A 15,786-nucleotide genomic window follows, 5' to 3' on the forward strand; every position below is an offset into this window, starting at 1 on the left:
TTAAAATCATGTTTAAAATTATATTTAACTATTGACATCAACTAAAAAAAATTTCTATGTCATCATGCAATAATAAATATTACTATTTTATTTTTAATTTAACATATAATGATATCAATGAAAAATTATTAACCTCAACTTCAACGTCGGTTAGAGAAAGTTCTTTCAGCCTAGTTGTTTCTTTCTCTATCTCTCCATTTTCAGATGCACTTGAACATTTCCTAGCCTCTCCATCGGCTGCTCCTTCGTCATAACCTTCAACCTCATCATCAAAACCATCTTCTTCCTCTTCTGATAAACTGAAATACTCTTCGTTGGCAGCAGCAACGTCGTCAGTGGTGTCAGTGTTAGTGCCAGGTGACTTTATTTTGCTGGTGGTGTTTTCATTTTCCATTCCGGTCAGATTGTTCAACTCTTGATTTTTCGCTACGGCCAAGTTACGCAAGTCAGACTACGTGTGAAACTATTTTTGTTGCTTACGTTATTTTTTTTTTTGTCACACCAATCACTGAAACTGAACAATAGCTACCTCAATAGCACAATTTTTTAAAGTATAAACAGTTCTATATTCATGGTTTGTTATTTGATACTACAAAATACTCATTTGCAAAAAAACGGAAAGCCAAAATAATTTTAGAATTAATTAATTAATATTAAAAATAATAATAAAAAAATAATAACAAAGTTTCAAGTCGTTCAGTAAACTAGCATCTGTGTAAAAACAACTACAATATAAATGTTTTAGTATCCTAGCTCTCTTAGTTTGATTTTTAAATTGTTGATTGAATCCACAGAAACAATTTCATCGCTCAGCTCATTCCAGGCGTTTAACACCCTGCAGCTGAAGAATTTTTGCTTTATTGGATTTTCTGTCATTTTGAAGAGCTTGTATCTGTGACATCTTAATCTTTTCCTTTTTTAGTCAAAAAAACCTGGTGAACGGTGTATCTTCTTTTCCAGTTTTTAACTTATATGTCTGATTCAGATCTCATCTGCATCTTCTCCTTTCTTGTGTTGTTAATCACCATTTTTCCAGTCTATCCCTATATTCAAGTTTTCCAACTTTTTCAATTATTTTTGTTGCTCTACGCTGTACCCGTTCAAGAATGTCTTTGTCCTTTTGCAGATCTAGACTCCAAAACTGTGAGCAGTACTCAAGGTGAGGGCAAACTAATGTTTTATACAAGTTTATAATAATCGACTTCTCTCTGCTCACCACCGTTTTTTAAATTAAAAAAGACAAGTTAAAAATAAAATAAATTAATAAACAAAAAATTAAAAAAACTAGTTAATATTTTCAAAAATTATTTGCAATGAATTAAACATAAAAATTAAATGAAAGCATTTGATCAAAACGTTGATCTGAAAACAATCACTTCATTAAACGCAGTTAGCTCAGCCAATAGATGTGCTATGTCTCGTGCGTCTTTCTTAGCAACTCTTCCATTTTAAAATCCATCCAATCCTTTATGTCATTGATCTATCTTCTTTTCTGCCTTCTCTTCGCTTTGATCTAAACAGCGTCCTTTGTGTTATATCTTTTTCCATGCATTGGTGTTTTCTGAAGATGTGACCAATGTAGCTCAATGTTCTCTTTTTGACTTCAGACTCCAGTCGTTTTTAGAAACTATTTGTTGTTTTTCTGTTTTTCATGACATCTTCAGTATTTTTTAAACCTTTCATTTTAAATTTTTCAATACTTCTTTCCTCTTCCTTTTTCAATGTCATACACATACATTCATACAGTCTTCCGAGCCATAAATTGCTACTGGCAATGCCATATAATGCTATATTTTGCTCTTCCATATCTTCTGCAGACCGGCTGTAATTTTTGTGCCTTGCAAATCTTGCTCTGATATCTCTGGTGCATTCAGCATCTTCCGCAATGATAGAGCCCAGATAAAGAATGGAGTGCACTGATTCCATTCAAACTTCATTGACTAATTTCATTTGGTTGCTAGCCTATGTATATTGCTAACGTCATTTACTTATGTTTACTTTCCGAGCTTTAAAATTTTTTTCAATTTGAATTTGAAATGACTTTGTCGTTCAGTCAGGATTTACCTAAAGAGGATTCTTATTTTAAATATTCAAAACAAATTCACGATGGGAACGTTCCGCTGATTATTGATAATGGTGGCTTTTTGTTTTGGTCCTTTGTTTGCAGACAATATATAATATATATTGAATATAATTTTTATATTTTTTTTTTATATTATAAATTTGAGCATTAGTTAATTAAATTAAATTAAAATATTAAGTTACTTATTATTAATTAATTTAAAATATTAATTAATTTAATAATTTATTGGCTACTGTGTCTGGATTTTTTGCATGTTTGAAAATGTAGAAACAAGTTATCCCAAGCCTTGATAGAATGAGAATCTATCAGATAGAGATTGATACTACAGTTACAGTTAATTAAGCATTAATAATTAATATTAAATTAAAAATAGATCACAGGGTCAAACATAGATATTATATAAAAAATAAATTCAACTTAAGATTTTTCTCTGTAGTGTCAAACAGTTAAATGGAGTTTTAAAAAAAGGGTTAGTTAAATTAGAACTATGGATGTATGTTGTGAAACGGTACATATTTTTGTAATGGAGAGTTTTACAAACAATTTTACATTTGATTTAAGATATAAGTAAGTTAATGTTAATCATAGTATTAACAAATTTAAGTTAAAATTAATATTAGTTAAAGCTTTAAATATTCATAATGCAGTGCCACATATGTTTTTATAATTTTTGATGTTTTATCCTTTGGTCAGTCTTTCTTTTTTCATTTTTCACTAGTTCATTACCAAAATGTTCTCAAGCTTTTAATTTAAACAAATGTTTATTATGTCTACCATCACTCCTTGCTGAAAATTTGTTCATTTGGAATTTGTTTATTGATTTTTATATTTGTTTTTATTTTTTTTTATTCATTGCTTGCTATTTGTTGACTTTTTTATAATTGTTTTTGACTTTTTTCCATTATTATCAGCATTTTACCATAATTTTTTATATTTTTGTTGAATTTATAAAAAAAAATCGTTGAGAACATAATGTCTATGTTGTTTTTTTTAATTAATTTAGTTTATATTATTATGGAACTTTAAAATTCCAGGTTCATACAGATGCAGAGCAGGTTGGGCTTCCAAAGATGATCCACTGCTCATTTTCAGAAATGTCACTTTTAAGCAAAAAAACAAAAAAACTCTTGTAAGTATTTTTCAAAATATATTTTATATGGAAATAATATGTTGTCATTGATTAGTTTAAGCATTCACTTGTTGTTAAAGTATCATAACCACTTGTTTTTTGACAAAATTCATAAAGTTTTTCTTCTTGCGAGTAAAAAAGAATTAAATATTTTCATTCATCATTTTTAGAATTAATTTTTCTTAATAATTCAAACAATAAAAGTACTGAATAATTTTCAAAGGAAAATGAGATACTGGTTGGCAATGACATAATAAATTTTGATCAAGTCTACAATCACAGTCGAAGTGCCTTCGAGAGGAATGTTGTAACTCAGTTCGATATCCAAGTTTGTTTTTGCATACTAGATTTCTTTAATGCACATTTTCAACAAACACTTTTTTCAGTGAATGAATTGTTCAAGTGAATTTATTTTGGACTGGTTGTGTAACCTCTTAATGCTGTGAGCAAAGGAAGATGTTGACTATATAGATGTTGTTCACAAATTTTAGATATCCTTAATCAAGGTATATCCGTTGCCTTTAATAGCAATGTTTCATATTAACAATCAAATGTTATGATAAATAACTGCTAATTGTTTTGTGGGCAAGTTTGCTAAAGACAGATGTACCATGTTTTGTATTGTAACTATAAGGTGATGCAGGTCAAATTCTGCTGTCTCTGAAGAACCCAACTGAATTTAGATTAAGTTGTGTATGCTATGCTGTTTTAGAAAAAGTTCTACAATGTTGTTGAATGTTTTTGCTGATGTTATCTTTTGCTCATCTGTCAATCTAGTAAGGTAGTGTTAAAATTGAGAATCTCTCCAAACCGTTGGTGTTTATGAGTATAAATTTTTATTTTATTTATGTCAAAACACTTTTTTGTTTCTTTAAGCACTCTTTTCAGTCTTTATTACTTTATTATTTTTGTCTGACAGATTTTTATGAAATTGAACATCAATTGTCACCTGAAATGAAATAATGCAATGAGAATATGATTTTATTTAAAATTCACATTAATTGATGCAGGAGCAGATTTTTGATTACATTTTTCGCCACCTGCAAATAAATTCCGTTGACAGTGACATGCCGCATCCTCTGGTTATCACCGAGCCGCTCTCCAATCCAAACTATTCCAGGGAAAGTAATTTTTTTAATTTTTTTATATTTTTTAAAAAGTCGTTTTTGTATCTTATTTCCTTTCAGTTACTATTGTTATAATTTTGAAATATTTAATTTCCAAATTAACTTTTTATTTACTTAATTCATTTATTTATATATTTTATTAATTTTTTATTTCATTAGTTTTTTATTTATTCAAATTCATTATTTATGTACTTGTACATTCTGATTAGATGGGTAGAAGACAGTTGTGGAATTTTGATTATCTATTATATATTAGGTTTAAATAGGAATTAATTTACAAAATTGTTGGAAATGAGCAAGTAAAGAAGGAAAAAGCTTACACTTGTGAATGAAGACCATTTTTCTTCATTCCCAACATATCATTAATTTAAAAATTTCTTAATCTTGGAATCTGAATAATCAATTGTTATGATTTAATTTTTGAAAAAAAAGAAATAAATGATCCAACTCTTGGACATTTTGGCAGGAATGTCTGAACTACTATTTGAACACTACAGTGTACCCAGCGTCCAGTATGGAGTGGACAGTTTGTTTGGTCTCTACTTCAACAATAGTCTCAATATCTCACCTGATATAAAGCATTCAGCTGCAACCAATGAATTTACATCTGATCATTTTATTATTTCATGTGGCTACAAGACATCTCATTTGATTCCAATAGTCAGGGGCAGAATGATGAAATGTAGGAGGTTTAACTATGGAGGCAAGTTTGTGATTGTATTTCTAATTGTAATCTTTTAAAATTTACATTAAACTGTTTCATGAAATTGAACTAATTTGGTATTGTGTATTGTTGTCAGTGGCAAAGTTGTTCATTGTCAGTAATTAAACTAAAGTATTTGCCCAAGTTAAAAATAGCAAGCATAGTCATTAATATTCAGTGTACTTCTGCATATCAATCAATCAATCAATCTTCGTTTTGCGTCCAGAGACCCAGTTTCCTGAGGTAGGACGTATTTCTGCATATGATAGTCTTTTTATCTGACTTAACCGCTGGTAATGACTTTTAAGCAATAACTTTTTTTTTCATGAAAGAATTATGTGCTTTTTAACTGGTCTTATTTTTATTTAGAAAAATAGGTTTATTCCATTGCTTAATATTAAATGTATTAATTATATATATTAATTATTTATATATATATTTTATATAAATATATATCATTTTCGTTTGACTTAGTAATATTTTGAGTTGATTTAATTTGGATGTTAACATTGTAGGGTTGATGTTTTAGCGTAGACATCAATAGTACCATTTTTCACATAAACAGTTATTCTCTGTTCTTACTGCCTTGTTAGTTGTAATGCATTACATTTACGTTGAGTTACATTTGGATTGCAATAAAATTGTCGTATAAATATTGCCAGTGATGAACTTAATAACGTGATGAACTTAATAACGTCCTACCTCGGGGAACCGGGACTCTGGACGCAAAACGAAGATTGATTGATTGATTGATTGATTGATTGATTGATTGATTGATTGATTGATTGATTGATTGATTGATTGATTGATTGATTGATTGATTGATTGATTGATTGATTGATTGATTGATTGATTGATTGATTGATTGATTGATTGATTGATTGATTGATTGATTGATTGATTGATTGATTGATTGATTGATTGATTGATTGATTGATTGATTGATGAACTTAATAACCACTTCACCAGGTAACTCAATGGACAATTTCATGATGAAAAGTTTGCACCTAAAATATCCTGGACACATCGCAAACATTACCCCTTCGAGAGCTGAGGTGGCCAGCCTAATTGTTTCATTATTTGTTCTTGTCTTATCTTATCTTATCTTATCTTATCTTATCTTATCTTATCCTATCTTATATGACTAATAGAGTTTTAATTAATTAATTAGTTGATAAATTAATTATTAATTAATTAGTTAATTAGTTAATTAATTAATTTATTTATTTTTAACTTTTTTATAGCACATAGTTCAAAATAAATGTCATTTTGCCATTGATTTCAATGAAAAGTTACTGAAATGGACGAATGATTCGTATTACAACAAACACGTCATCAAGTATCAACTTCCTTTCAACCAGGTATATGTGAAAGCTCTCTATCTCTCTCTCTCTCTCTCTCTCTCTCTCTCTCTCTCTCTCTCTCTCTCTCTCTCTCTCAATCTATCAATCTTTCAATTTTGTGATTTGAAGAGATGATGAGATGTGATTATTTGATAAGAAGATGATGATCTGATGTGATGACTTGATGAGGCTTGATGATGATGTGAGAGAGGGTGATGATGATGCAGTGTTGATTGACAATCAGGTGGTAGCTCAGAAGATTTCAACCGAACAGCTGAAACAGCGACACGACGAGCAGATTAAAAGGCTGATGGGGATGAATCTGAAAAGAAGACAGGAAAAGGTCATTTTAATTTTTTTTAATCATTATCTTTTAATTATCGGATCAAACCTGATCAAATCATAATCATTTGACTACACCGAAAAGTCTAACTTTCTGGTAAAATATCCAACAACAATTCTACCCACATTTTTTTCCTTAGCTAAAAATATAGAAATACAATAATGTTAATTATTTTTTTCAGCAAATCGTTTGTTATTCCTTCAATTTAAGGGAAAATATTGGCTATTTTGCTGGGCTAGTAATAAAATTTATGAACATTTGCAGTTGATATCAGAACAGGAGAAATTATCCCACTACATTTCTCTGATGGATATTATACGAGAGGAAGTTGAAGAGAACGGAGAGTATGATAATGACGCTGTCAACGTATGTTAAATCATAAAATAATAATGATATTAACAATAATAATATTGTTGTTGTTGTTGCTGTTATTTAAGTTATTGTTTTTATTATTAAAAATTGAATATGAATATTGGTAGGTTATCCATCTTAAATCTACCCCAGCCAGACATGCAGACATGAAACTGCCTCCTTATTATGTTTTACAATTAAAAGCATGTTAAAAGCGTTTTAGACGGCGTTAGTTATCCATAGAGATTGTTTTATTTATTTATTTGTTTGTTTATTTTATTTGTTATTTATTCATTCAGGCCATCTTACAGGACAATAACTTTTCAGGCATGCAGGAACTAAGGGCAGTCATCAGCAAGCTGAACAACTCCATCGAAGCGTTACAGGATAAAATTATGACCTGCACGGAACAGGTTGGCTGGTTGTTCATCCATCTGCTATTTTTAAATGCCACTGGTTCGTGGCTCGAATGCCAGCTGTTGATGCTCTCAGTTAAATATATTCTTCTGTTCTTTATCTGATACAGTCTTCTGCTTCTGCAAACTTATAAAACTATTTTCAGTGTAATAAACAAAATTTGAGGATAATAATACAAAATTATTTTAAATTAAGTTATTTAATATATAACAACATTTATTAAAAACTGCGAATATTTTTCTCACAAAGAATTTTGAGTCTGGAAAAAGTAAAACAAAAAAGGCCAAACTTGATAAGAATAAGTATGTGGTTAGTACTCATTTTTTGTAGTCGTTCTGGTTGAGTAGTATATTCGTAGTTTAATACTATCTCTTCGTTTGTTGCTTAAACGTTATTTTAATTTTTTATGATTCTTTTCATATATAAATATATAATAAAGAGGGTTCAAGTATATATATATATATATATATATATATATATATATATATATATATATATAAGCATTTGTTAACAGTATTTAACATTTAACAGGCAGTCTTAAGAGGTTGAGTAATACAATATGATTAATATTAATAAGTATCTAATGACATTAAACTACCGTGGCACCCAGGATGTTGCTAGGATGCCACCTCTAAGCGATACTGACGGTCGAAGGAGGTGGCTGGATCAACTAAAAGCTGACAGACAGGTTGTTTGTTTGTTTGCTTGCTTGTTTGTTTGTTTGTTTTCGTCGCTCGCAAGTTTGTCGCTGTGTTAATGAAATTTTTATTCTATTACAAATAGCGAGTTATTGATAGAATGAATGAAAGAAAAAACTGGAGGAATGAAATGATGAGGAGGAGGACGATGGCATCCCATCGCAGGATCAGTCTCATTAGTGAACTCGCAAAAAGTAATCGCTGGTTCATGTTTAAATACTTACAAATTGTTTCTTCAATTAACATTTCCCCTGAATTCACATTGAAATGTTTGCATTATTAATACTAACGAGGGAAGTACGAACGTTTCTTACAAGAGAGAGCGAAAGATATAGAAAACTCCAATTTAAACAACTAAATCTTTTTACCAAGAAGTGTTTTTGTTGATGTACACATCATTATCTGATCACATCAACTTATCACATCACATATATTGCAATAAGTATTTGATTCTATGCACTTAAATACTCTAGTGCAGATGATGACACAAAAGTTGGATACAATTTAATTTATCTATCCTTAACTTTAGACAAAAATGATGCAGCTCAGTTCTGTGGCTGAATAAAAAAAAGACATGAAATCACGATTGTCTGGCGCTTGATATTTGCCAACCAAATGATTATGCACACCTGTTACTGATGGTCAAAATTTTCAAACATAATGGATGGTTTGAATGTGTAAATCCAGATGGCTTGAAATGCAGATGATACTTGTTGCATTACAGTAGACATTCCGATAAACATACGGACTACATCAGGTTTTAATAATTGGCATAATGGTTTGAGAAACATCTGTCGTCATGAAGTGAGTCCAGAACATCGAGGGTCTCAAATTGGTAGAAATAGAAAAGATGTAGTTCAAGAAAGTTGAATAGTTCTGTTGTGTGTTTTAGATTGTGTTAGATATCTCACTGAAGAAATGATATCTTTTCGTTGAAAAACATCGTTACCAACTATCATTTTGGCGGTAATGATAGAAAAGCAAGTTCTTTTTAGCACCTTTAAAACAAGTTTAGTAGCAAGTTTTACTACCTTGAAAACATCCTTCGCATATTTTAGAAAATTAAAAGCTCATTATAATTGACATGGATGTAAATGATGATTTACAGAAGAGATTTTTTAAAGGAGCGGGATATATGAAAAAGGAGAAAGATTGGAATTCAATGCAAATTTGTTTTTTGTAAACCCATCAATTAACCATCCATCCTGTGTTGGCTACTTTATTTATTAACTGAATGCCTTTAACCATCTTGAAATGATTTTAATTTTTGCTGATGAACGAGCTGTTCTGTCGTTCATAGGTTTTATTTTACGCTCTTGACGTAATTGATTTGTCAAACCATTATTATTTTAAAGACAGCAAAAATACAGATGATAATTTTGGAATAAATGATGAAGACTGGAACATATACAAAGAAATAGTTAGGAAACATTTTTTAAATTTTCAACACATTTCATTTTATTAGCGACTAATTTTGAATATTTTATGTTGCTTCGGCGTATATATTTTCCTGGTCAATTTTATATGCAACAATTTTTAAACCTGGCCATTTTCTTATTTTCCATTGCTATCGTAAAATCCACGTAGCCCTCCCGACGCATACCCTGTGGAGCATTCCCTTTCTACTTACCGTCTGTGTTGCTTTCATTAATTTAATCCTCGACTTACTAACCTACTTGTTGCCTCTTTCGTTTTCATTCCACACACCCTTTGATTGTTAAATGAAATGAATTTTATATTTTATGTTTTATATGCATTATTTAAAAATATATGGTAACAGAATAAAGATAGCAGAAACTCGGATTCTGAAAATGACCTTGACCAGTTAGAGGAAATGGAAATATGCTTGCAAGAATATGATCCCGAATTTAGAAAGTGAGCTTCCATCTCGCTTTTTAGTTACTTTTGGTTGTGCTACAGTTGAAATTACTATTTTTCAAATCTTTTTTCATGTTTGTAAATTTTTTTTAGTAAGTCAACATGTTCTTTAAAACTGTTGATTAAACATGACCAGTTTTTTAATTTTTATATTGCATCATATTTTTTAGCATACATCACTATTTTGAATGAATAGAAAAAGAAATTTGATAGTTTCAACTATATTTTTAATTATTTTGATTGGAACTTGACAGGATTGATCCATCTGAATCAGCAGATTTGAACGAATACTACCAAATACACGTGGCACTCGAACAGATTAGGTTTGTTAATATCTGTTATCTCCACGATGCAATGTTCCTTAGGTTTACTCTGTTGATATTGTTTATTCAGAATACCAGAATTAGTATATCAGCCTTCAATGATGGGGTCTGAACAAGCAGGTTTATGCGAGGGGATTGGTCATGTTTTGAGACAGTTCAATAACGAGCAACAACTCAGACTTGTTCAGGTATCATTTTTGTTTTTATTCAGTTGCAGTCGGACCTCCTTATAACGAACTTCTACAAAAATCTCTATATAACGATTTTTTTATGTTATATCCCTTGGAATTTTACATATAAAACTGTTTCTATACAACGAAAATAATTTCTTTGTGACGAACCAAATTTATAAACGTTGAAAGAAATATCCGACCAGCAGACAATCTATGAATTGATATGAGCGGTGTTTTTACACTCCTTTGTATTCCTAGAACCATATTTATTGTTTCCTTTTCTACCTCAATTAGTTTTATTGGATTAATTTCTGTTATCAAAATAAGTGATTAGAAGGTTGGTTTTTTTTTATAAATATATAGCATATAAACACTTTTTAGGCAATATAGAATTTCTTTCTGAACAAATTCTATATAACGAAATTTCTATATAACGATTTTTTTTCTGAAACCATCAAATTCGTTATACTGAAGTCCGACTGTATATAGTTTAAAAATGTGTTTTAGTAGATAATTTGGTAAATATTACTAATTCACTTTATTTTTTATAATAACCTTAGTTAAAGTGTTTACTCGGTTGCAACATCACTACGTCATTTTTTTCTTCTCCTAGATCCTAAAAAACACCTTCCAGTGTGGCTGGCACTGTTTCTCTGTTCTTCATTTTTTCTGCTTTTCTTATTATCGATTATAATATTCGCTTGAGATTGCTAAATCATTTTTTAATTTTATTAATTTTTGTCTGTCTTGGTTTTTTCTTAATGTTTATGATCTTTTTTATAGTTCCTGAAAATACTACTTTAATCTCCGTGACTTTTACTTTTGGAGTATCTCAGGATCCGCACTTGGCCATCTTCTATATGTAAATTCACTTCTAAACTAACTCTTTTTATTACAAATTATGTGCTGATGAGCCTATACCTTTAATACTTTTTCACCATCTACTTAACCTAAATATCGTTTGTCATTATTTATCTTTGGGTCTTTCCACTATTTATCTTTGTATCTTAAACTACACTATTCTAAATTTATTTGAACTAATATGTTGAACACGTCCAAAATTTTGTTTTTGGTTGATTAGCGAATGGAATCTTAAATAATAATTGGATTTCCATGTTTTCTCCTAATACAAAAATTTTTTTACATAACTGTTCTTCTTGATTTGCACGGTTTAGTCCTACAAACGACACGCATGGCACTACATTTCATGTGCTATTATCAAGATATTAGTTATTGTTATATATAGTTTTAGTTATTAGATATTAGATATTAGTTATAGTTGGTTATTAGATTTTTTTCACGAACTAACGAGCTCAGCTCGTCTTGAGCGTCTGACAAGTTATTATAACTTAAATGTAATAATTTGTTTAGATGTTTTTGTAATTTTACCCTTCAGGACATATTCGTCATCGGCGGTTATGCAAGCATCCCTAATTTTAAGAGCCGGCTCGAGAAAGAATTGCTGGAAATACGACCCTTTGAAAGTAAATTCAAAGTTAGAATGGCTGCTAATCCCGTCCTTGACGCTTGGAAAGGCGCCCGTTTATGGTCCATAAATTCTGAAAATTTGCGTAGATATTCAACCAATCGGAAAGATTACTATGAATTTGGAGGCGATTACCTAAAAACATGTTGTATTTCGAACAGAACATCTAACGACTTTTTAAAAAATCAGATGTTATGACAGTGCTAACGTTATAAAGATTAAAACATTTACATCTTGTAACTAGTTCATTGGATGTTATAATAGGCCGGTTTTTTAATAATGAATAACGTCTTTCAAACGTGAAAATTTAGTTTACTGATGAATGACGCAGCGAGCTCTGGAAAGCTCGCTGTTTCTAACGACAGGACGTTTGAGGGTAATCAATCATCATTATTATGAGTACTAACAATGCGCTCCTGTAAGCATCTCAAAAGCTGAAACCAAAAAGTTAATGAAGTTATAAAACGATGTTAAAATAGGAAAGCTATCTTAAAAAATACAAGTTTAATACTTAAATGGACTCTTTTTCTTGTCTTTATAACTTCATTTGATAATTATATCGAATAAACGACGCCCACAGAACAGCTTAATTCGGTGTACGACGCTATCATTAGTGTTGAATTTATGTAGTGGAAATGACAGGCATGATTAAGCTCGTATTTTGTTATTGTTATCTTATATTAATTAATATATATGGCATATACATAGCATAGATATGTATATTGTATATTGGCCGTCGTTATTTTCATAATTGTTGGAATTATTTTATTAGTTATTGTTCTCTTTGGTTATAATTTTTTGGATGGAAGATAAGTTATTGAGACAGACAGTAGGCGAATTCATTTCTATCAAACAAATCTTTTTTGAATATTCAATCTTTTGTTCAATTTCAGATGTTTTAATGGCTACGATGACCAAAACAAAGTTTCCGCTTATATTAATCGATAATTATTGTTCTGAAAAGGTTAAAGGTCTATTACACTCTTCCTAGGTTCAGAGAAATCGACAACACAAACACACACATCTTAGTAGATGAATACGTGCTTAAACTAAAGACGCATTACCTGCGAACCATGTGACGGGCGGGAATCTTTTTGTAATTCGTTTGAATCAAACCCTGTCAGTGTGCGCACTTCGAAACAGCAACCATCACGCCGCCCAAAACATAAATAATTCTAACAATGATGAAAATATCGATTCCAAATAACGATGAAAATAACCTATAGAAGTTAAAAAACTGATGATTTGAATAAACTAAAGTTAAATCTGCAGTGCTGTGGTTATTCAGCTTTTAAAATGACTTAAACGTAAACCATACCATTAATTTTGTCCAAATGTCGAACAATCCAACACACTAGGCTTGCGTTTGCTACATCATAAAAAATTTTTGAAAAAAAGCCTTAACGTGTATATATCACATATATAAGCAATATATATGTCCAACATGTTATACACTATATACATATGTTATACACTCGAGAATGAATTGGAAAACTATATTATACTAACGTTAATAAAATAAATAATGACGACAAAAATTTGGTTCGAATATTGAAAGATGTAATAAAAAACTATTCGACGCAAGAAATTCAATAGATTTCATAAATTACTGCATATATATATATATATTTTTATATTTATATATATATATATAAATATTCAGAGAAATTGAATATATATTTTTTTTATTTTAACAATTTATTAGCTTTCCATAAATATTTATCAAGTCGAAGTTGCTACATAAGACCAGTTTCCTAAAACCCTTGTTTACATTGTGCAAATTTTTGAAAGTTTGTTTTTCCATTATTTTAATGCTTATTATATTTTAAAATGGAAGACGATAAAAATAATAAATAAACGTTCCCCTTTGGTTTTTATCAAAAAAGTTTTGGTCAAGGATTATACGGGTTTGGTTCCCATGACAAAATTGATGGTGAAAAAAAAAGAAAAATTTTCAACATTTTTATAACACCCGTAGGGCATACCACCCCTTCCAAATTCATTGAAGAGTTGAGAAGTTCAAATTGTTTCGAACAGTTGTCCTTTCAAGGCTGCCATGAGTTTTACTTTAGGTATATATTGTTTTTAATTCTTATTTGTTGTCAATCATTATTGGGGAAATTCACTTTTTACAAAATGAAAATTTTCAGGCGGGGCCATGGGAGCGGCTTTGGAATTGTTCACAGCAGAATTTGATCCTAACATCACCGTTTCTGAAACACCGACAAGAAATTAGTATGGAAAGAAATGAAGTTAAGAACTGTATCATATGCTAAAAACTTTGCTGTCATTGGTTTTTTATTCGCTGGAACTGAATGCGTTATAGAATCAGTAAGTTTTTAAAATTTAAAGTAAACTCTTTTTTCATATTTGATCTCTGAAATGTTTGACACTCTGCAACATTTTTTCATTCAGTGAGCAACTTTATTTGAAAAATTGTTTCTGTAACAAACAAACACACAACAAACAAACCATTGAAATATAATCCTCTATCGAATCTGATGTGTGAGCCATGTAGGGGGTTAAGAAACCGTATGTCACTATATCTTCGTCCTACCTCAGGATAACTGGGTCTCTGGACACTAAACGAAGATTGATTGATGTCAGTATATCTTCCAGTTGCTGACAGCAGAAGTTGCATCTGTTGATATACTGGTGCCGCTTCATTGCCATTCTTGTTCCATTGTTTCCATTTCTCGATTACCTGCTGCCTTATTTGAATATCTCACATGTGTTCATGTCAGATATGCTTATTATTCTTTATGGTGCCAATTAAACATTCTTTGAGGAGAATATTTTTAAATACTAAATTACCTACCTCTTACAGATTACAGATATAAAAAAGTAATGTGCCTGTGTGTGTTGTGTGAGTGAGTGTGTGTGTTGTGTGAGTGAGTGAGTGTGTGTGTTTGTGTGTGTGTTTGAAAAATGTTGTATGTGCTTTTTCTTGCTTGTTGACTATGAAGGATAGTTGTCTGTAGAGAGTGATTCAATAATTTTAATTTGAAAAATTTGCATGCTGAAGGATTGGTAGTTAAAATGTCTCTATTAATTGTTATGCTGGTTGTTAAGATTATTTAGGCATTGTCAGTGGCTGTCAGTGGCGCCAAGGGTTAGTTTTAGTCCTGCCAAAATATTTGGTATGCTGTGTAAAAAGTCACCTGGATGGCGTTTAAATGGTTTACAAGTTTAGGATCAAAGTTTTTCAGAATAAAAAATAAAATAAATAAATATTTAGAAAAAATATAATGCAACATATAATGCTTACAATGCTGTGGAATTTTTAAATTGATATATGTAATGTATGTAGTATGTATGTTGTATTTAATGTGTGTTTTTGTGTAACTTAATTTTATCAAGTAGAAGCTCGTTATTTTGTTCTCTTAACACAATTTATAAATGTCTACTGGATTGCAGCTTACAATGCTTTCGTGCTGTAAGTTTCATTTTAAAATTTGTGCAAACAACGACATGTGCTGAAATAAGTTATCTCCTCTTCTTGGCATATTGTCCAAAACTTTGTTTTTTTCATCCTGAATTTATACTTGTTTTGTAATTTTCAGCATCTATTCTGCCACACAATTTTTTGTAATTAGTATACATTTTGTGTCAATGGTCATGGTTCTTAGTTACAAGAAAATAAAGAAACTTGGTTATCTAATGTGACTATCCTGCAATAAAAATACAGATGCAGCTGACGACAAATATTCACATTGATGCTAATGGTAATGT

The 15,786-nt window shown here is 30.2% G+C and overlaps 1 protein-coding gene across 1 annotated transcript; it reads left to right on the forward strand.

Annotated features, from left to right (window-relative positions):
• Window positions 1-3,116: 3,116 nt before the first annotated feature.
• On the forward strand, window positions 3,117-12,252 carry HELRODRAFT_70073 (hypothetical protein; the record flags this gene model as incomplete). The annotated part of the gene is made up of 18 exons (XM_009031844.1): window positions 3,117-3,212; window positions 3,436-3,540; window positions 4,223-4,337; window positions 4,806-4,892; window positions 4,926-5,046; window positions 5,587-5,616; window positions 6,043-6,097; window positions 6,287-6,409; window positions 6,630-6,728; window positions 6,993-7,088; window positions 7,379-7,539; window positions 8,118-8,184; window positions 8,280-8,388; window positions 9,550-9,614; window positions 9,975-10,069; window positions 10,327-10,395; window positions 10,466-10,583; window positions 11,965-12,252. Coding segments are annotated over 18 exons (1,899 nt in total), but the record flags the coding sequence as incomplete, so codon positions are not given.
• Window positions 12,253-15,786: the final 3,534 nt, after the last annotated feature.

Source organism: Helobdella robusta, assembly GCF_000326865.2.
Source record: "Helobdella robusta unplaced genomic scaffold HELROscaffold_8, whole genome shotgun sequence".
NCBI lineage: Eukaryota > Metazoa > Annelida > Clitellata > Rhynchobdellida > Glossiphoniidae > Helobdella > Helobdella robusta.